Source organism: Microtus ochrogaster, unplaced genomic scaffold (assembly GCF_000317375.1).
Source record: "Microtus ochrogaster isolate Prairie Vole_2 unplaced genomic scaffold, MicOch1.0 UNK1, whole genome shotgun sequence".
Taxonomy (NCBI): domain Eukaryota; kingdom Metazoa; phylum Chordata; class Mammalia; order Rodentia; family Cricetidae; genus Microtus; species Microtus ochrogaster.
Window position 1 is genome coordinate 8,708,130 of NW_004949099.1, and position 22,836 is coordinate 8,730,965.

The 22,836-nt window shown below is 47.6% G+C and overlaps 1 protein-coding gene across 3 annotated transcripts in view; it reads right to left on the reverse strand.

Moving 5' to 3' along the window:
- Positions 1-22,836, reverse strand: part of Lrig1 (leucine rich repeats and immunoglobulin like domains 1) — a 100,570-nt gene that overhangs the window by 3,744 nt on the left and 73,990 nt on the right. For all 3 annotated transcript variants that reach the window (XM_026788061.1, XM_013353011.2, XM_005364916.2), the window contains 10 exons: positions 21,923-22,066; positions 20,575-20,718; positions 18,035-18,178; positions 15,851-15,931; positions 12,467-12,538; positions 11,577-11,648; positions 8,806-8,969; positions 3,116-3,436; positions 1,471-1,752; positions 548-967 (listed from right to left, as the gene is read on the reverse strand). In XM_026788061.1, the coding sequence (XP_026643862.1) occupies positions 548-967; positions 1,471-1,752; positions 3,116-3,436; positions 8,806-8,969; positions 11,577-11,648; positions 12,467-12,538; positions 15,851-15,931; positions 18,035-18,178; positions 20,575-20,718; positions 21,923-22,066 (1,844 nt within the window). The remainder of the gene's footprint in view (positions 1-547; positions 968-1,470; positions 1,753-3,115; positions 3,437-8,805; positions 8,970-11,576; positions 11,649-12,466; positions 12,539-15,850; positions 15,932-18,034; positions 18,179-20,574; positions 20,719-21,922; positions 22,067-22,836) is intronic.

Genomic DNA, 22,836 nt, shown 5'->3' on the forward strand with positions numbered 1-22,836 from the left:
GCAGCTGCCATCACAATACAGATACACACGTGCGGTCCCACAGCAGCGGCCCGAGAGCTCCGCAGACTCAGCACTGCTGCTTCACCTCCTTTCCATCCTGTGGTAAAAACCGTGGAGGACCTAACAAAATCCCAAGGCTGTGAGAGCTTGGAAACAACCTGATTCATGACAACAGGCAGGGCCCCGATGCCTCTGAATTGCCATAGAGACCAGAAACTGCAGGGGCCAGCAGGTGCTTGAATTTGAGAGTGTTCCAATTTCCTGTTATGTCCTTCAGAGTGGACATGTTACGAGGGGGTGGCAATGCCTCAACTCTATCTACAGACAGAATCCATATTCCTAAAGATTCTAGAAGTCTCTTAGGTTCTAGGCAAAGCCTCAGGGCTGGTGTAATCCATGTTGGACTGCGGTGCTCACTACTTTCGCTCCCCCCTGAAGAGCCTGCCGCACTGCTGACCTGTGTTGGTGTGAGTGCCGCACTGCTGACCTGTGTTGGTGTGAGTGCCGCACTGCTGACCTGTGTTAGTGTGAGTGCCGCACTGCTGACCTGTGTTGGTGACGCTGTACTCCTCACTCTTCTTCCTGGTCTGGTAGATGATGCACACCCACACCAGCGAGGTAAGCACGATGCTGCAGACCACAGCGATGGTGAAGATGCCTATGGTGGTCCCATCCTTCCGGCAGCCGGGGGTGGGCAAAATGCTCAGTTGGCTGTGTGCTCGCTCGGTGCCCAGGGGATTAGACATCTCACAGGTATACCGGCCTGCATCCTCTACTACCACATTCTGAACAACCAGCAGCTGGTTGCCTGGAGTAAAATGGTGCCGCTCGGTGAGGCTCAGCGGCCGACCTCCCTTAAGCCAGGTGATGCGTGGTGTGGGACTCCCAGTAGCTTTGCACTGGAGGGCCACTGTTTCTCCCACAGTTACCACACGGTCTTCCAAAGGCACTGCCAAGGATGGAGTTTCTGCAGGAAGGCAGCGGAGATTGCACATTTACTCTATGGGGCTTGCTTGCTGGGGGTCAACTTGTTTTCCAGACAGGAGACAATCCCATGTAGTAATGAAATGCCATCTGAGATCTTTTATGAGTGCTCCAAGCTTTTCAGAAGGCCAAATGTGACTAAATCCTCCTTGCCATTTTAGGAACGGCCTCAACATAGCAAAGTCCTAAAGCCTTACCTCACACCAAACTGTCCTATTGAGGACCTGCGTCACTCACTACTCCTGCCAAGATCGTACCCACACATCCCCCACACGGAGGGATCCTTACTCAGACATACAGCTGAGTACTGTCAAGACGGAAGTTCTTGCTCATTGTCTTTTATGAGCCAGAACAACTTACTGAAAAACAGCCCCAAATTTTAAACTAGGTACAAAGAGGATACCACACTTTTCCAGAAAGCAGATGCCTCTAATACTTGAGTTTTACCCCCATCCCACTCCACCACATATACTATCAATAGCGAACCTAGGACAGTCAGGGTAGCATTTGCTGAAATAGAGCCAGCCGAGTTCTGGGCAGTACAGCTGTAGACCCCCATGTCATCTATTTTCACATCAGTGATGAAGAACACATCATCATCTGGCATGACATGCATGCGTCGCTCACGAGCCGCAGGGAAATCAGTGCCTCCATCTTTTTGCCATGCAATCTGGGGGTGAGGGTGGCCTGTGGCAGCACACTCAAGGCGGGCTGTGGTGCCAGTCCGAATGGCAATGTCATAGGGAATTTTGGTGAATGACGGCAACACTGGGGAAAAATATAGGTAAAGTTATATGGGATGGCTGCATGCAGAAGGAGACTCTTGGCAAACAGACCCCCACACTGCTCAGGCTCCAGCTCATTGCTATTCCACCCTTCCCAGAGGTACCCACCTTCTCCCCATCCCAGGCACAACTCTGCTATGCTGTAGGACGGTGCTAACCACTGAAAGAATTCTGCCTCTTGTACTTCCACAATAGTTACTACACAGGGATCCTCCAGGAGTAGAGGTCTGGGGCGGGCCTGCTCTAGGTAGCTGTCTGGAGAGAGCTGGGCAACAACTCATCTGTTGTTGGGGAAAGCTGCATGTCTTCACCATGGAGAAACAAATGGGCTAGCTCAGCCCTCTTGAGGAAACCCACGCGGATGGACCTATGGGGGCCACATCAGCAGTCACGCCTAGGCAGAAATATGCAGTTGACTAGCCTATATAGCTTTGATATCAATGCTGACACAGTGGACAGTATCCAGACTTGATGTCCAAGCCACCGTGAGAGTCTTACCAGCTGCCTCAATCTCCAGGAAACACCCAGGGTCTTTCAGGTGAGCCCAGACAATCTGCCTGGCTGTGGCAAAGACTAGCTTAGAGGCACTGGAGGATGAAGGCCATGCTTCAGGTCACCCACAGCCAATTCATCAGCCTGGTATGGAAAGACTTGCCTATTCATGCTGACTTCACTCCTCACACAACATCAAACAGCAGTCCAAAAGAAGCCACCTTAATGGGCTGAAAGGCTGGCTTTTGAGTAAGAGGGCCTTGTCACAACTTCCCTGCCCACTGGACCATCAAGCCAGGGGCTCAACTCACACTAACTCCATATCCTCTAGAGCTCAACATGTGAGTCTCGGACCCTTTGGCAAACCTCTATCTCCAACAATATTTACATTATGATTAGTAACAGTAGCAAAATTACAGTTATAAAATAGTTGAAAATAATTTTATGGTTAGGGGTCACGACAGCATGAACTGAATTAAAGGGTCACACTTGTCTAGAGGATTGGGGACTAGCACTTGTCCCAATCTGCTTTGCATCTATTCTGAGGGCAGAAGCTTCCTCAGGATCCAGAGAGTCTTGGAGTCTGGAAACCACATCTCTTGGTTTATGGAAGACATTGAACAGATAAAAATAACAAGGTTTAACTCCACAATGTCACTTTATGTAAATGGACTTTAACCTACCCCAAACCAAAAAGAATGATTCAGTGTGTAAAACTTGGTCTAGGACAAACCCAAGGAATGGTACAAAGAAATGCACCCACAGCAGCTTTTGTCTCCTTGCACCAATGACTGACAACCGAGAGCACAGCTTGTGGACTCTGTGCTTGAGAAACACAAGATGACACTGCCTACCGTTCACAGTGAGCCTGGCCTTGTGTGAGTATGTGGAGCCAAAGTGGTTGGTGATGACACACTGGTAGCGGCCCTCGTGTCCGAATGTGACATGACGGAGGTGCAGGATAGTGGTATACTCCATCACTTCACCATCCTGTGCACGGACGTGTGCAAAGTTCTCCATGTCTGCATTGGTCAGGACCTCATTGTCCTTCTTCCAGGCAAAGGTCATAGGGGAGCTGCTGCTGCTGGCTGCTGAGCACGTGAAACGGATGTCCTTGCCCACCACAGCCATGGTCGTCTCAGGCTGGGTGATGATCTGTGGCTTTGGAAAGTCATCTGGGAAGAGAACCAACCGTAAGGCACCCTGCTCTCTGTACACGGGCTGCTTGCTAGTCAAGGTAAGAAGGAACTGGGTCAGTTCTGGGCATGGTGCCAGCACAGTTCCACTAGACATGGTGATGGCTGTGCCATGGCTCTCAGGCCTCACTGCCTCCTTAGCTAGAAATAAACCCATGACTACTCAATTCATCAAACCAGCCTAGTGTTTCCTTTCGACAGCTACGCCAACATGGCCCGCTTTAAACAAAATCTCCAGGCATCATCAGTCATACTTGCAAACCCAATTGCAAAACGACAGACGTTCAATGTGCTTTTGAGTTTCAGAACTCAAAAACATCCTACTGTTCAAATAGGAAAATACCACAAAAATAAATTTTTTCACATGTGTGGAAAACCATGAGCTTAATAACAATTCATGGATTTTTGATGCAAGAAAAAAGTCACATGTCAGGACAGTGAGCAGTACAGTGTTTTCATATATCCAAGTCTCCTTCCATGTTCCCAGATCTGTGACAAACTTGAAACCCAGCAGGAAGAACTAGCTCCCTCAACAGCTCCACAGAGAACTATCACTGACTGGAGCAGCTGGGAACTCTATGAGCTTGCAGGAGTATGCATGGCAGAGGAAACCCTACTGCTGAACAACTGATGGACTGGTCAAGCACCACTGTTTAACCCCACAGCTCTTTAGGTGACCACTCCAGCCCTATCAACTCTCAAAGGGCATCAGGTGAAAAAGACACCAATACTGGACAATGAAAACCTACAACAGGGTCCTGAGAATTTAAAGGCCACATGGTCTAACGAGCTATGCAAACACTCAGGGAAGGTTTCTAATTCCTTTCCTGTGACTGGGCTGGGGGGCTTGCACAAAGAGAAAATGGTGGCAAAACCCAATACCTACAGGGATCCTGGGGAGGGGATAGGAGACTCAGTAAGGATATTTGTGTCCAGCTGTTAGCTAATCACTAAAATAACCAAGCAGAAACCCAAGTGGCTGTGCGGTGCGCAGGTTTTACAGCATGGGCCGAGGAGACAGCACTAAACAAACAGGAATAAAAGGCAGCAGCCAGCCCGGAAGGCCAGCACGCAGATACATGATCCTCACAGTGGGCAGACTGGTTTTTGTCGCCCACTTTGCAACAACAAAAGTAGTAAATATACAGATAAGAAAATGGCAGCCAGGAGACACTGTCTAAGGAATCCTAGATTCTGAACATTTTATATCTTACTATAAAAATAGTCAACTAAGGGAACTCTATGTACTAATTAAAGACCATGAATACCTTAACAAGGAGACACATTATGAAAAGGAACCAAATGTAGTTTTAAAGTAGAATAAGTGAAGTTTTACCAAAAAAAAAAAATCAGTCAGAGGGGCTTAACAGCAGAACTGAGCTGGCAGAAGAGTATGACCCGAAACAGATTAATGGAGATCTATGCCAAGAACAAATAAAAGTGAACGATGAGAGATGGCAGAGGCCTGTGCCACAGCATCAAGAGGAACAGCAACACGCAGATTAGCTGGAGACCACTACGACAAAGATGAAGAAGTTTTCAGAGAAATGGCTCAAGCATACTAATCTGATGGAAAAGATGCATCCCAGGTTCAGTGAACTACAAGTATACTGGAGAGCTATATCCAGAGGTGCCATGATAAAGATGCACCATGGGAAACCTGTTCAATACCAAAATAGCCCCAGATCAACTCATTACATTAGAAGGATCCTCCAAAACACAAACAGTTAACTTCTCATCAGAAATCAGGGAGGCTGAAGACAGCAGAAAGACATACCCAAAGTCCTTACATAGAAATTATAAACTAAAATCCCCATATCCAGCAAAAAACACCTCCCAAAGTTGGAGTAATTTAAACATTTCCAGATATGTATAAAAGAAAAGGGAAATTTGCAGTAGAGAATTTCATGCTTCCAGACCTATGCTGCATATATCCTGGGCAAGTCTTGCAGACTAGATCTAAATGCAAGAAAAAAATAATCCAAACACTGTAAATTACACACCTAAGTATAAAAAAAAATCAACACAGGCCAGTTAGTCTAGTGGAACTGGTAAGCCAAGCCCTAGTTTCCAGTGAGAGATCTGACTCATAAACACAAGGCAGAGAGGTCCTAAGGATGACATCTGAAGGTGACCTCTGGCCTCCACACACTTGCAAACAACAGAAAAAGGTCTACAAACAAAACAAAAGCCATGCAGAATATATCGTATCAGCACAGTTGTGCGATACAAAATCCATGAGCAAACTTGAGTTGCTTTTTCACATCCAGCACTCCAGTTACTATCCCACTCAACTGTATCTCCATTTCTAGGTGAGAGTAACATTTTTACGCTACAAACCCAAGAATGAAAGAATAACAAGAAAAAATAAATAAGGAAAAGCTGAGAAGTGGAAACACCACGTTTATGCTTCAGGAAGACAATTCAATTAGGATGTCTATGCTCCCAGGTTTATCTAGAGTCAGTAAAATGCCAAAATCCTAGTTTCCGTTATTAAAGAAATTTACAAATTATTATCTTTTAGAGAAATGGCAAGGGACCCATAATTCTCAAAATAATCTTGACAAAGAACAAAATATGGAGTTGCAGAAGTTCTACAATCCTTGGAGAAAGCAGAGGAGTAAGGTATCATAACCCTATGTGAGGCATTAGTTCTCACAATGACAGTGACAGCACAAACAACAGAGTGTGGAGAGCTTAAGACTCTTGTAAACTCTAAGACTTTTGCACTGTGGCTGTCAAGAAAATGAAGACCTCACAGAGTAGGAGAACATATTGGCAAATATATCCATGATCAGAGTCTGAACTATAAAAAGCCTTTACATCTAAAGAGCAGAGACACAACATGGACAAATTATTTGAGCAGCTAGATTTTCAAAAGAGACACATTCATCCAGTAAGCACAGGACAGTTCACTCCGCAGCTAAGTCATAGGGGAAACAAATGTCACCGTGGAAAGTAGAATCTCTACACACTGCCAGTGGGTATATGGCGTTATGAAGCACCTTTGGGAAAACAGATTCAGCAATCCTATTCTAGGTAAAAACCCATGAAAACTTAGATAAAAACAAAAACCTGACCGTGTGCAGTACATTGTTCAAAAGCTCCAAAGAGTACTCATGCCCAGCATCTGATGGGTGGACAGATACACTGTATAACATATAACAGGAGGCCATAGTGCCACACTAAGTGAGTAATGTTAAGGAATGCTACACTGGCACATACTCAGTGCTAGAATGCCAGGCTAGCATGCCTGCGGTCCTGAATTCAAACCTCAGCACCATCAAAGCAGAACTGAGTTACATCTTGCCAGAAGGGGCAAGCTAAATTTTTGTATAGTACTATTTATGTCAGCTGTCGAGAATAGACTGATCCGAGACAGAACTGGACTGGTGCCCTCACAAGATTAGGGACAGACTTGGGACAAGAGCAGCTTCATGGCATGGGGGTGGGGTTCTTTTAGAGACGATAAAAATATAAAATGAGTAGTAATAATGGCATTAATTTTGAGTAGTCTAAATCCATTTTCAGAAGGTAGATTTTTACGGTACGTAAATTATATTTCCTCTTAAAAAGCTTTACTCAGCTACAATCCACCCCTGTAAAATATACAATTTAGTGTTTTTTTTTAATATCTTCACAAATCCTACGCATTTTTATCACCTCCAACAGAGAAGACTGTCCTTTTTAGCTCTTTCCCCGTCTATCTCCATCTCCATTGTTTTCCATCCAAAGGAACTGGTAAAGTCCTCCTCCTGCCTCTGCAGTTCCCCTTACTGTAGGCATTCCACGTGACTCCATGCACTTGTGTGATCGCTGTCAGAGTCCATCCATGCTGTGAAATGAAATGGACTAACTGACCTGATGGCCAACAGGACTGCTACCCGCCTACTGTCTATCATGGGGGTCTGGGCAGCTCCAGCTTGGGCTGTTTTGAGAAACACTCTGCAAGCACTTGGTCAGTGCTGCTCCGCCCCCTGAGCTGTATCATAGGGGTAGGCCCAGTAGCCCATAGTGTACTGTTTACACAGTAAGGCTCCGTGCAGCAAAGGGCTGTACTTGCACTTACCTAACTTCATAACTTCATGCTAACTTCCTAGACTGTGTAAGGTGGCTGTTTCTATTTCTTAGAAACACAAGTGGGAGACATCGAGAAGAATTTGAACCCCTGATTTCCTATCAAAGATTCTCATAGGTGGTTATGAGGGATCGTTGCTGTGATACCAACTGTGACAAAGCCACCAGCTAGGGATCAGGTACAGCCTGCCCCAAGTCCATGGATGCAGGCAAACAGAAGCCTGCCCTCCAGCAGGAAAGATGGAGGAAGCCAGTGACTCCTTAACCCAGGAAGCCCAACAAGTTAATGGCCGTGGACTTGCTCAGCACTGGCCTTACAAGTGGGACCTGCTTTTCTGTGACCAGGGCACTCTCTCTATATCCTTGGATTCTACTTTGGGAACTGATGTGGTGGAAGGAGAGGAAGAGCAGATAAGAGGACACTTGTCTCACCTCAGGCAGTCATAAAGAAAAAGGAAAGAATTTGGACAAGAGGCTCTGGGACATCCAAGCTGCTGGATGGGGTCCTAACTAGCGCTGTCCAGGAAGAGATCGGAAGCTCAGTGAGGCCGAGGGAACCAATGACAAGAGGATCACACACGCCACTCCTGCTCAAAGCAACCCAGACAAAAGACTTCTCGTTCTTGGAATCCATTTTCTTATCTATGTGGTTATGTTAGTGCGGCCGGAGCTAGCCTATGTGTGTTTAAGCTGTTCTGCATTTTCTGTGCTCTTTGTAACTGAACTTGGATCCTGAACACCCCTGCTCACAAAGATGGTGAAGGAAGAAAGACTCTCACCAGTGCACATTTCAGTGGTTTGGACAAACGGCAAGAGTGCAAGTCAACATCGAGGAATTATTTTTACTACAGTGGCCGTTCTCCTGAGACCCGTTCTTCCTGTGTTTAACCTCTCATTCTTAGGGATGGAAAGATATACACATTGAAACCCCATCCTCATGCACTGCGTAAATTCACAGCCAAACCCAGGCACCAGACCCTTTTGAAAAGGCTAGAACTATCTTCCTGTAACCGATTATTTAGATTTGTAGCTGAACCTACTCCCTTCTAATTAAATACATGTACTCCAAGAACCACATAATGAGGTATCGTACAGTAAATACATGTGGTTTCCGTGGGGAATAAATTGCACCCAGCAGCTAATCTGTAACCACGGACTACATTAACTACCGCCATAGGAATGAGTCTCATAATGAACAGTTCCTGCTTGCCTCTCTGCCCTTTATCCAGCAAACAAACAAACAAACAATCAAATCTCAAAGAAAATCTTACCACACACGAAACTGTCCGGCAGCACTGAGAAAATGCTCTGGCCCTTCAGTGACTCTGGGTGGGCACAGGTGGCTGTCACAAAGGCCTGTAGCATCCTGCCCACTAGCCATGGGGGCAGCCACTTGAGCTGGCAGTCACACAGGAAGCTCTCACTGCTGATGTGGCTGGAAGAGAAACAAGAGATGGACACTTAGCATGTATCCATTGGGGGTGGTTCCCTCACACAGAGAACAAAGCATTGCAACCAATCAGCTGAGAAGTTGGGACATCAAACTACTAAAGGAATGCTATTCCTCATGGCTTTCTCCAGTGACCAACGACAGCTCGTGCTTCTGATGGAGTCAGAGGGGCAGAACCCAAGATGCTGCATGTCTAGCAACCTCCAAGAGAATGCCTGTCCTAAGACCACACTTGGAACAGTAGCACCTAGTGAGTCTACCGATGTCCTAAGGGGGTCAAAGCTCCTGTCACCCTGGGGATGCCTTATAACCTGCTGTGATTGTGAATGTGTCCCACATGGGAAGAGCCTGCCTGCCACTGGCTCTCCACATTTCTGATAAGCTGTACCAAAGTTCCAAGCTTAAACAGACTTTAAATCCTACAACCAATCCTATGAAATCTTTTCCTAACGGCTGTTACCTTTTTATTTCACCAAACTGTAAATGTTTGAACCCCCAAACCGGAGCCTCAACAACACACCTCCCTCTCGCTCATGTTTACACCAGTAAAATTCAGCTCCACCTCCAACACAGTGTTTGCGAGTTCACTGCTGCAGCCCAGCAGGCATGAAAACGCTCAACTTTGATTTTGTGAGGCTCCAACCAAAACAGAGAACATTTTCATTTTTCAGCAGCTGGGGTTATACTTCCAAACAGAAATCAGAATGGCCATCTGAGCGGACATTCCTTCTCCAAGAGTCACTCAGATAAGTCACCCAGAGTCTAGCTGCCTGAATCTTTAAAGACCTGGAGTCTTGAGTTAAAGAGTGACACTGGCCCACAGCCAAAGACAAGACGACAGTGAATGTGTGGGCTTCCCATCATGAACTGCCCGGGGTATGTGGTGACAAAGGGGGCAATTCCAAGCACATCCTATTCCCACAAGTGAGCTAGCTTTGCTTTCCATCTCTGATGGTGTGGAACTATTAAATGGCACAGAGGGATGAACACAGCCCAGAGTAAAGCCTCCTCCTTCCTCCTGTTCTCATATCTCCACCTCAACCTCTCCAAATCACCTTAGGAAATATTTTCCTAAAGACTCAACTATTTATCTCAAAGCACTAAAATAGGGATGCTGGCCCCTCTTTGACAACAGTACCAGTATGAGGTTTTTACACCTCTCACTTGATGGGCAAGTAGTATCCACTGAAAGATATCCGAGGGCCGTCCTGCTAAGGGGCTGCTGTGGTGGCAGAGGCCATCAACACCACCCATGAGAAAGTGACTAATTCATACACCACACAAGAGGTGAGTGTCACAGGAATGAGCCCTGTGTGGTGGCTGGCTGTCAGAAACACTCCTCATCAAAAGATACTTGTGTGTGGTAGAGCACAACAGACAGGAGAGGTGTAGCGAACAAGGCCGGGACACTGCTGGGAGCTGGGACAGGGATATATTAAAATTTATTTAAATTTTAGCCATAGGAACAAATTGATGGGGAAAAAAATCTCATTCAACCCTTGAACAGATTTTTGTAGGAAGAATCAGACTTTGTACCACATTCAGTATACCTGCTGGGTTCAGCACTAAGGTTTTTAGTGAGGCCCACCCCAGGGAAGAGGCCAGGCTAGACCCAGTAAAATATAAGTACTAGGAATGGGAAGGTCTTCCTAAGTGATGAGTGTGAGGACCAGAGAACACAGGAAATGACTGGAATAGACACCAGTGAGATCACTAGTTCCTGGTCAACCATGCATCCCATAGGTAGAGGCGAAGGCCAGGCTGTGGATGGTGGGACCATGACCTATAGATTCCAGTCTTTTCTTCACTCAGGCAAAACTTCATGCCTCCAACCAGCCCAGTTCTTCACTGGCTTACTTTGTGCATTTTCATGATTCCAACTCAAAGTGTGTTTCTAATCATTGCTTGTGGAAATTTACCCAAAGGCTGACTAAGGGCACAGAATAACCTGCTGCAATCTGATGGAGAAGAAAATGACCAAGCAAAGTGAACCTCTTTCTCCAACCAGAGGACTGGGCCCAGGGCCAGCCATAGTTTAAGAACACAGAGCAGTTGAAGGGAAAACAGGCAAGAAACCAAGGCTGAGAATTAGGCCATAGACACCAACTCCTTCAGGAAACCCTTCTCAAATACAAAATCAAACCTAAAAGATCAAACAAAATTGGTATACCTAAAAAGGTGATGATCCACTTTACAAAAGAGATTTTATCTTACATATCTGCACGGCCTTAGTAGACTCTGGCCTGCAAGCCCACTGTCTGTTTCTGTTGGTATGAATCTAGCAGCACACAGCTGCATCCGTTTGTCTGTGTATTATTACTGCTGTCTGCTGTAATAACATATCTGAGTAGTCATGACCCAGCCCCTATGACCCAAAAACTCCAAAATGCTTACTATGTTAGCAATTCAGAAAAAAAAAAATTGGTACCCCTATCCAGAGTTAAGCCCCATTAGGCATTTTTCTTTTAACTTACATCTAATCTATAAATGATCAGAGCTATTATATAAAGTGAGCACAATGCAATTACAGGTTTTGCTTATTCTCAGAGTCTCCACACATGTCAATCTGACCATGGATTCCAAAGTACTCACAGCTCTTTAAGATTCTTCATCTTTGCAAAGGCATCAAACTGGATAGACCTGATTGCATTCTCTCCCAGGTTCCTGAAATAGAACACATAATTTGTCCATAGAAACTGTGGGCAGCTGTCAAGTGTGTGGCTGAGTGAGGACAATCAGGGGTTTTCCAGGCCAGCCCTGGTTCACAGATGACCCATCCACAGGAGCGACCCATGTACCATGTGGCAGATCCATTGGGAATGGCTCTCAGTTCTCTTGTTTATGCGAGCACACAGAACGACTTGGAGACCAAGTCAACCATAAGAGCAGCCCTGAAGCTAGGTAGAAAGCTGAGAAAAAAAGTTACCCAGCAGAACAAAGGCTAACCTTGATTCAAAGAAGAATAAAACTAAGAACCAGGCACTAGAGGCATCCACTCCCAACAACAGCATAAACATCTCAGAACTAGTGCTGCCTACTTCGTTGCAAGGTCCCTTAGGCAAGCATCCCTGCCACTAGGAAAGTTCCCTGCATGTGCTAGAAATGCCTTAGCTACTAAAGGGGAGGGGTGCTGCCTGGCTTTGCCAGGATAAAGTATCCTTGTGGAGTAGCAAGAGCTCAAGGACCCTGCAAGGAGTCTGATGCAGGGTGATGTAGTCCAGCAGGTGGGACGAAGGTATTTGTTCCAATACCAACTGAGTTAATTAAGAGAACGCCAGCAGACTATGTGCTTTGTGAGTGTTCCTGGCATGGGCAAAATAAAGGCCAAAGTTGAAGCTGACTTATAATGAGAAGGAAGCAGATGGTGTTTCCAAACAGCCTGTTTCTCGGTTTACAAAGAAGCGATTAAATTGCTAGCAGACTTCCCCAGCAGCCATGTTTATCAGGCCTGTGGGGAGGGCAGGGTCTGGCAGGATACTTACAGGTGTTCCAGGCCTTCCAGCCCTGAGAATGCTCTCTTAGCCACAGATTTGATCTTGTTTCCAAACAGAGTTCTGTAGTTTCCAAACATCCAGGCCCAAGGTAGACAGGATGGGGACGAAGGCGCATTAGGAAAAAGAAAACACATCATTAGGGCAGTGCTACCTCACAAGTGTCTGAGAGAGGGGGTGCAACGCTGACCTATGCGGGGATCACAGAGCTGCAGTACACAGGCCATCCCCACTCTGAAATTAAATACCTTTAGCTTTATTACAATTTCATGCTGATGACAGGCTAGAATCGCATGTTCCACTCGGTCTTAAGAGACCCCTTGTAGTGTCAAGTAAAAATCACCAAGGCTACACCATGCTGTCTGTCCTAGGACCACCCAAGGGGGTAGGAAGTTTGTCAAGGTGATAGTCTTGGAGGAAAAACAGGCTGGTTACCGTTTCAGTGAGAAGTAGAGTCAGAAGGCAGTGTAAACTAGCACCGAAATCTGCCATTCACCTCCATGCTCTGAGGCATAAAGGGTCCTAAGTGACCAGAAGAGAACAAGAAGATGGGCATCCATCCAGATGACCCCATAGGTCTTTACATCTGCCATGCACTCCAGTGGTCAGGATGCAGCTGTCCTGATCTTTACCCTCCTGTACTCTGGCTCTTGAGTGAGAGCCCAGAATTTATATACAGTAGACCAGAAGTTCATTAAATCCCAGGTAGTTGGGGTGTCACAGTCTACTTTCCAGGTAACTAAAGTCTGTACTCTTAGGCATTCGAGCATGGGACAGGACTGTCACAGTTCCAATCCTGGCCTTAGCAGTGAGTATTGAGTTAATATACACAGTGTTCCTTTTACTGGCTATGAAGCTCAGAGCTCCCATCCAAGGGAGACCCTTGAGTATGCTGAACAATTAAATACAAAGTTCCTTCCTTTGTTATTGAGGACTTTGATGAGAGGCAGATATCTCTCGGGACAACCAAGAGTGGCGCTTGTCAGCAGCTCTGCCCCTTCAGTTTAGTGTCTCCCAGGATTTTCTAACGGGCATGCTAAGCAGGCCAGATGCCTGGGAAATGTCAAAGTCCACAAGGCCAGGCAGTAGTGTTAAAGTGGACAGAGGAGCCCATGGACAAAGCTAGGCTGGCTCAATTCTTCCCGAGAAAGGTATTTCTTGTTGAGGATTTCCAGCAAGAACCAGAGATACAATCTAGACTAGAGATAGTTATTCTTTCACCCATGTAAGTCTGCCCCAATAAGAACCAGGAATACCATCTGGACTACAGGCTGGCCATCCTCCAGCCATGTAAGATTGTTCCAGTAAGAACCAGGGAGACGATCTAGACTAGAGGCTGGAGGCCATCCTCCACCTATGTAGGACTGAGGCCATGGGGGAGGCTGAGTACCAGTCTGTGGCTGGAAATTAATTACCATGGCCAAGCCATCACCCACCACGTGGCCTACAGTCAGGCTCTGAAGGGACAGACAGTACAGGGCAGAAACATAGCTAGCCTACAAGACACTGGCTTATACCCCAGAACAGGCTCAAACAGGGCAAGGAACACAGGCAGAGATGCCAGCTCCACCTGCTCCCCAGGGCATCACTGAACCACAATATAAGGCTTCTTTAGAAACAGATTCCTGCCCCGAGGGCTTCAGCAGTCAGTTCAGCCTTTACACAAAGCCCACTGTTTCCAGCCTTAGTAAGGTGAAGGGCAAACAGGCAAATGACCTCTCTACCTTCTTCTTTCATGGGCAGTCTGTGTAGACACAGAAACCATCTCAATCTGAAGGCACTTCCACAACTCACAACCTGGAATTCTTACTTTAAATAAACCAATTGCCCAGAAACCAGTGGCTATGTTCACTTTGGCTTCTTAGCCACAAAACTAGCAGCAATTAACAGCTCACGGGGCACTGAACCCCAAGTGTGTCTGCAAGACTGCCAATTCCTGCACTTACTCAGATCCCCACAAGCCAGGGCACCATGTGCTCCAAGTCCTAGTAAAAACAAACTGAGCTGTTTAGTGAAATCTCCCATAAACTAGATCTAGGAAAAAGCTGTGCCTTATTTCATCCATTAAATATTAGTCACGTTGACCTCTTTTACAGTGAGGGCAGCTGTTATTTCTAACGGTGACAACAGCAATAAAACAAATTCTCAATTACACAGTGCCAATCACTCTGCTGGTAGGCTGAATCAGGCCCCGCCCTCCTCTCGGCAGACATCTGGGGGTGCTGTGGGGTGGGCTCTCAAGCTTGCAGGTGCTGATGGCTCCCCGGGCTGGAAGGGTGCTTCAGAGAAGGGGTGGCAGCCTGACTTCCCCAGTGACCTCAGACATCACTTCTTAAACCCTCTTACACTTATGGCCAATCCAGCCAAAGGCTCCCAAAGGCCATTTCAGTGCTTGCTAAAGCAACCACAAAGGCACCCTGGTGTGTGCAGAGTGGAGGAATGTGTCATGGCAGGACGTGTACTCGTGTCCTTAGAAGGAGCCATGGCGTGGGCAAACTTCCTCCCCATATGGAGCGCCCATCCAGGCAGGAGGCCAGGGTCCCACTTGTGTAACCCCACATATTCCCTTCAAGTGCACTTCACACAGAACACCTTCTTCCCGCCTGAGCAATGCTGAGGGCAGACCTGGAGGCGGAGTGCTGGCCTGTACCACTTCTCCCACACGTCTCTCCAGGATCTATGAAGTCCAGAAATGCCCCTCCCTCACAAGCTGGCTGTGGGCTGGCCCCCAGCAGCATAACTCCAGTGTCGTTCTGAAACCTGGACAAAGGAATGAGTACCCCCCCCCCCCCATTATCCAGGCGTACAGCTGAACCTGCCACCTGCAAGGCCTTGGGCTCAAAGTCGTCCCACCTAGCTCTAAAGTCGCATAATGGAGCCTGTCCTCATGAGACAGATCATCAGGAACCTGACACAGACATGAGTCTAACACAGCAACTGGCAAATTCTCGGAGGGAAGGGCAAAGACTCCCCAGATTGAATTCAAAGTAGTTATTCCTAGTGGTCTCCTTAATGACTGCTCCTAACTGAGATTGTAATTAATAACAGAAGTACTGACAAGAGCCTCAAAACTATCAAGTCACTGAAAGATATTTCACACATTTTCTAGAAATTGAGGAAGGTGGCCATACCCTTCTGTGCAGAGGACAAAACACTTAGGTGTTTTCGGATGGGCTGTGAACAGGGCCAAGACCAGCAGCCCTAAGGAGCATTACACGCTGGCAAGAGTGGCCTGTGAGCAGCTAAGGAGCCCTCACCCTGGTCCCCAGCCTCTTCTCTGCACACAGCACACCCCCCTGCTGTCCTTTGTGAGCCCAGGGGAGCTGCTAGAGTGCATCTCCCGCATTACAGAATTGCATACCCAGAAATACTTACAGTTTGCTGAGGTTGTCAAGCCCCATGAAGGCACCGCTGGTATCTTCGATTGTACCTGAGATCTCATTATGGTCCAGGTCCCTGAGAAGAAGACAGAAGGTGAGTTCACTCCCTCTTGAGCTATGGCTTCATTCTTCACTGTAGAGGGAGACCAGCCCCACACCCGGGCTTTTCACTGGGAGGCCTAAAGCACTTAGGTGTGCCCCAGAGGACCCAGCATTCTATACTGCCATGGCAGTGTGGCTGAACAAAGTCCTTCTGCATACTTCCAGCGAAGCTAGCACACCCATCAAATCTTTTGACTGGAGCCAGGGAGGGAAACAGTAGACAGCACCAGAAGAAGTCAACACCGACCTCTAGCCCAAATGATTCCCAATGGCTCCTGTCTACTCTTGTATTAACCACAGTCCTCTCTCTGGGCTCAACCAGAACACCGGAAGGCATGTGGGAGAAAGGGATGGCAACAAGCCCTGGTGTTCCTTCAGGCTGGCCTGTGTCTGGGGCCGGCACCCTGCTCCTCATGAGGCCTCTCCAGCACCGGACTCTTAGCCAGAGCAGACATCTGGGTGCTGACTCAGTCTTGAGACCCACTCGCCAGGACAGGAAAAATAAGGCCAACTCCTGGGCCCCAGGCTGTCTGAATAAGGTTAGTACTTGGCTTCCTCTGAGCTTCCAAGAGCAGGTCACAGTGCCCGGCGACACACCACACCTGCAGCCAGACCCCACTCTCACATTTGGTGCTCTCCAGAATTTTACAGGGCCGCGGTCTCAGCTCATCCCTTTCCAGAATCCTTGTAGATATGGCCAAGAGCAGAAAGGGATGCAGCTCTTGGCTCGGGGAAGAAGCTGGAAAGTCACTGTCAATTGGGAGTAGAGCTGGGACACAAGTGCAAAATGCTTGCTGTGACCCTCACTTTCCAGTCTGCAGCTAAGAGAACAGCACTGCTGGAAGGCACCTCCCCTTTCAGTGAGTCCCACCCTGTCATCTTTAGACTGAGTACAGCAGGGGCCCAGGCTGTGGCTTTGTGTGCCTGTCTTCCTGCTCTGGGCCTTGCCTGCCAAAGTCTCCCTCTCTTTCTGGCCAGCTCAGCCTGAATGTTTCTGGCCTTTCTGTTCAGGTCTCACAAGAGCTCACAGACTGACCTCGGCTTGGATAGCTTGGCACTAGTTCTTCGTACTCCCCACTCTGCCAGGTGTGAGTGCAGAGAGAGGCCTTCCTCCAGGCACATGACAGGCATGCTCTCCCAGTAGAGAAGACAAGGCTGCTGAAGCTGCTCCCACTGTCTGTTGAAAACCCTATGCCCTTCTGGGAGTTTTGGGCTCAGGCTGCTAGGAATCTGCCTCATTTTTGTAACTACAAAGTCCCAGGAAAGCACCCTGGGCAACCTCACCCAACTGGATGTTGTAAAGGGTGCGACATTCACACTTCCTCTTTGTTACACCCTCCCTAGTGAGGCACAAGCAAGGACCTCGTTTCTATCTCTCTGGGATACCAGATCCACCGAAGAACTTCAAGGAGCAGGAAAAAAACACACAGGATTTAAATACAGAAGTCAGGGCTGGGGATGTGGCTCAGAGGAAGAGAGCATGCCTGTCATTCACAAGGCCCTGGGCTTGATCTACAGCAACATGAGAAAAAAATTCTCAAATTTACAGCCAGGCTCAGAAGCTCACACACCTGTAATCTTATTGCTTGAAGTGGGGAGATAGCCACAGGTCCAAGACCAGTCTCAGTTATGTGAGTTTGAAACTAGCCTGGGCTACAGAGATCCTGTCTTAAAAAGCAAATGAACAAAACCACCACCCTCCCAGCTCAGAAAAGAAAAATGGATGAGCAGTCACAGAAGACTGGATCAGAGACACACAGTCTGGGTGCTGCTGTAGGTACCCTGTGTAGGCACTGCTTTCCAGACCCACCCACCCTGTCCTGCCAAATGTACTAAGAATTACTGATAATAACAATTTTTAAAGAGTCCTTATCCCTCTGTAGGCACCATCTGCTGAATGGTAATTTTTTGGTCAATGATATAAAAGTTCAAGTCCATGTTCCCATAGCAGGCCAGCTTTGGGTCCAATTCTGACTAGACACCAGCAAGGGGGACTCTCAACAAAGCAGGTGCTTTGCTGACTGCTCTCCCACCTGGGTACCCTTTATTCTGTCACCCCCAAAAGCAAAATCCTTACAAGACCCGCAGACTCTTGAGTCCCTTGAAGGCGCCTTCAGCGATGTGGCTGATGGCGTTGTGGCTGAGGCGCAGGATACTGAGGCTGCTCAGCTCGGCCAGGCTCTCCTCATCCAGCCTAGTGAGGTTGTTGAAGGACAGAACCCTGAGGAAAGAAGAGTAAGACAGATGACCATCAGGCTATGTGGATGCTCTCTGCACTTGGGCAGTCACGCCACACCTGGCCTGACCTCACCAGAAAGGGGATACTTACGCATACCTACAGGTATCCTGAGTAAAAGTGGCCATACAGAAAGAAACCCATCAGGTCAACATTCATCTAGTCTGATAACTAAACGAAATCCAGGCCAGAAAACTGAGGACTAAGGCTTACACACACTGTAGACACCTGTCATACAACCCAAATCTCAAGGCTCCAAGCCCCTCCATTGCTGGTGTTGGCAGAGACTGATACAGTGAACAGAATCTGGAAGAGTTCTGCACTCAGCGAGGAAGCCACAGCTACACTCCTGTATTGGCCAGCAGAGGGCACCGTGAGCCACTGCCTGGGACAGCCAAACCAGGACCTGTCATCTTTGCAGGATAAGACCCTGACGCAGAAGGCCTGGGTTGTGACCACTACACCTACCATCAACAGGGATCAGGTCCCTAGCATGCATTTGACTCTATGTTGGAATCCAATTCTCTTCCCAGTGCTACTGCAGGTGCTGCACAGCACTGGGTTGGTTATGTGACATATCAGTTATCTACACGTAGAAAGTTAAGGCTGGACTGGTACAAAAAGCAGCAGAATGAATTGATTGAAGATTGAGGTGGTTTTAAAGGTCGTAATGAACACTATGCTGTCCCTCTTAGAGAAATAAGTCACAGTGTCTATCAGTTGCAAAGATCTGGCAGAAAACCAAAATTACATCCTCAACTGCAATTAAAATTAGCTTAAAGGAAGGGCAAGAACACCTTGGAAAGCAATCCTACATCTGGCTGAGGTTTTCTAATATGGAGCAAATTACTAGAACTAGTCCAGTATAGTCGAGTGAACATTCCCTTTCTCTAGAGGGCACAAGAGACACTGTCATACTGCCAGGCAGAAATGGGAGGAGGGAATTCAAGGGTCTCTCTAGAAGTTTACTTTTCCATGTGGCCCCAGCTCCAGGGGCTCAAACACTTTTTGGTATGTTTGGAGGATTGTCCTCAGGTGGGACTAGACTGAACACCTACAAGGCCCCTCTCTTTCCTACTACTCCTAGCCCCCAACAGAAAGCCATGAGTCAGGCTGGTCAGAGCCACTCAGTACCACGGGCGGTGGTCAACAGCAGCTTCTCTAGGTAGCAAGAAGCTAAACCCGAGGAATGAACACTAACACAGAACCTAAGTGCAATGAACACAGTCCCGCAAGGGACAGGACTGCAGCCTTGTACAAAGGACAGGACCAGCTACACTATGAACTTCAGGGAAGTGTGGGATATGAAGACATTTACACTGAGGGTGGATGACCAGAGGAAAACTCAGCCTGCAAGACCCTGTCAGCATCAGGGTCAAGTGTCTCTGAGTATGGCTGGCGAAGTCAAAAACCACAGGGGAGGCTAATTAAGGTGTGGCATTCCTACCAATCGCCTGCTTTGGTGGATCAATCTTGTCCTGTAGCCAACCCTAGCCAAACAAGATAAAAAGAAAGAAAAAAAACACTTCTGAGCCTCTCAAAAATAAACCATAAGAACTAGACAAGTGGCAGGGACAAAATGTCTGTTAAGTCCTTCTGTGAGGGGATGCCTGGGTCACACACACACACACACACACCCACCCATCAGAGGGGTCAGTCACTACCATTCTCAGGAGCAAGAGTGCAACCTGGGAGCCTTGTCCGGGAACTTCCCAAAGGACCTAAGGGATGCTGCTTCTCCACACATCCATCATCAGGCACTGGGACACAAACAGGCCAGGAATGAACCCAGTGTCCTGAGAAACTGAGCAAAGGATGGTAGAGATCCCAAAGCTAACAAAGCCTCCCCACATCAGCACACCACCATTTTCCGGGTTCACTTTCCTACTCAAAAGTGATAATATCATGCTAGAAGAATATGGTCTGTGAAAAATTAGGCAAAATTTCTCATTGAAAACGTCAAATAATGATATGTAGCATATTTTTTATAAAAGTGATAATCTCCACTTGTATCAACATAATATATTATTTTAATAATTATTAATTCTGATTGAAAACATTTCAGCACTACTTCTTTTGAGACTTTCTTTGTACTTAAGATACATAATCAAAACTGAATTATTATCAAGTGATTTGGTAAGTCCAAATAAATTTTTCATATTGAAAAAAAAAGTGACAATATTTAGGCTTCTGTTCTCTGGTATTGTCCTCTCCTTCACTGCTGACTCCAAGCCTCAGACCTAAGACTCATGTGGGTCTTCCTTCCTGAACAGATCACCATGTTCCCTGCCTCTGGGCTGCCTCTTACTCAGGACCTGTGGGGTGAGTTGAGCCCATGGTTCCTTGACTTGAGGCTTCACCGGGTACTGTGAGTGACTTACAGCTCGTGCAGCTTCTGGCAAAAGCTCCAGCCATCGCGCTGAATTCGGGAGATGGAGTTGTTGCTGAGGTGCAGCTGATGCAGGGCTGTGAGGCCGTACAGGGAGCCGCTATTCACTTCCACCAGGCTGTTGTACTCCAGGTGTCTGCAGAGATGATACACACAGGATGAAGAGACCGCCACTCCCTCGTCACACAGACAGCAAATAGGAGGCCCGTCTGTATCAGACATGGTCATTAGCACAGAGACGGTACCAGCACAGAGATAAGGATGTACATCTTGCTCTATGTTCAGTATCAGTGAGAAGTTTAACCAACGGGAACTTGCTTTTGTCCATCTGACTTTCTCCCACTGCTCTACTTAAGTGTATTTTTAAAAAAATCCTAAGAAACACACAGGTTTAACATAAGCAAGTGGAGGGCAATCGATTTTCTTCTGAGAAGTCGGATCTCAGCAAGTGACCATTTATTTAGATTTCAGATTCCCCAATAAACATAGGAAACTGACATCCAGGTAATCAGAAGTAGAAAGTGTGACCAGCAAGAAGCTGAGCGGCAGGCTCCTCCTATGCATGCCGTATGAAGTGGGTGTGTATGGGGAGGGGTGGGTAGTGGGACGTGCTTCTGAGGATGAGACAGGGCGGCACACTGGGGGCTGTGGGCCCAGGCTTCCAGCCTTGGTCCCAGCTACAAAGACATAGCAGAAGTACAGGCTGAAGTGACTACCTCGTGAAAACACGCTTGGTGGTGGTGGTGAGGTGACACCACCTTTACTGCCTGGCTGTGCAGATTCAAACGACTGCAGAGGTCTAAAATCAGAAGATCAGTGACTGCCTCTCTGCTATTCTTTTTCAGTATTCTGGCAGCAGACAGCTCTGCTGCTGCACACATCTGGCTGGAAACCCCCTGATAAAAGCTGCACATCTGCACTCAGCATCTTGATTAGCTCACAAGACAGGAATAAATCTCCCAAGATAGACTATACATTTTGGCCCACCTGCACATCAAGAAAGACCATCAACCCGGCATGAGGAAGGAAGGGACTGCCTCTAAGATGTGGGAGTGGAGAGGCTGGGGGAAGGAATCATTCTGCAGTCTTAGGCTCCTGGAGGAAGTGGGGGAGGAGAACAGGCCCAGAAGACTGGTGCAGTCTGTCTCCTTCCACTTCTTTAGCTGACCATGTGTCTGCTGAAACCTCCTCCTACTTCTCAGGGAAAAGAACCCAGGGTTTGGTTCATTGTGCAGAAAAAGGGCCAAAGAGCAGGGGACTGGGTGGAGGCAGCCACCACACCCAGCTGAAAGAGTCCATGCCTACGTCCTCCCAGAGCTCAGGAGGATGCCTGCACTTACAGCACGTGCATTTTAGACAGCCCCCAGAAGGCACCATCTGTCAGCTTGCTGATGTTGTTTCGTTGAAGCTTCAGCACCTCCAAGCTATCGAGGCCCTGGAACGTGAGACCCTCAATCAGCCGAATCCGATTCCGATTCAGGTCCCTATGGAAATGAAGCCATCAGGTCACAACATCCCATGTGTGCATCTAGCCTGCACCATTCCCAGAAGTTCAAGCAGGTTTTTAAGTCAATGGGGAAACAATGGAGGAGGAGTCTTAGGGGAGCCAAGGGTACACCTCAGCTGGCACACTGACAACTGTCCACAGCATGGGAGATGCAGTAAGAACACTACAGTGAACACTGTATAGCTAGCTCTGTGCTGGCCCTGGTACTGTGGGAGCACAAGCACCCACATTTCTTCCGGGAAAAGTCACCATTCATGAGTCTATAGCAGGCCCTGAGCAGGACTCAGGAGATGCATTCCTTAACTGAGGTGCTCAGCAACAGAAATCCATACCAGATGCTTCAACCTAAGAAAATCCTAACCACTAGGTATCAAATAGCAGCTAACTTCCACTCGGGTGTCTGACAGACCTCCGTACAATGGAGAGAAGTGACTCTTTATGGAGAAGTGGGGGTGGGAGCCCACACTTGGCCCCTAGTCCTAGCAGAACAGCTTTCATTGACCAAGAGAGAGCAGGAATCTAGGTCAGCTGGATCCCATCAGCAACTCTGGGGAAGGTGGGAGAACACAGCACGAGCTAGGAAGCCCTTGGTTTTCCCCAGATATTTCTGCAGTGTCTCATGACCCTGCTTCACATAGTGTCTTTGGCCTCTTAGACTGAAAAGAGCAAAGCGAAGCTCCAGCACCCAAGGCTGGTGGTGCATAGGAGCGCGAGGATAGAACACACTCCACCTTGTCCCAGCCTGAC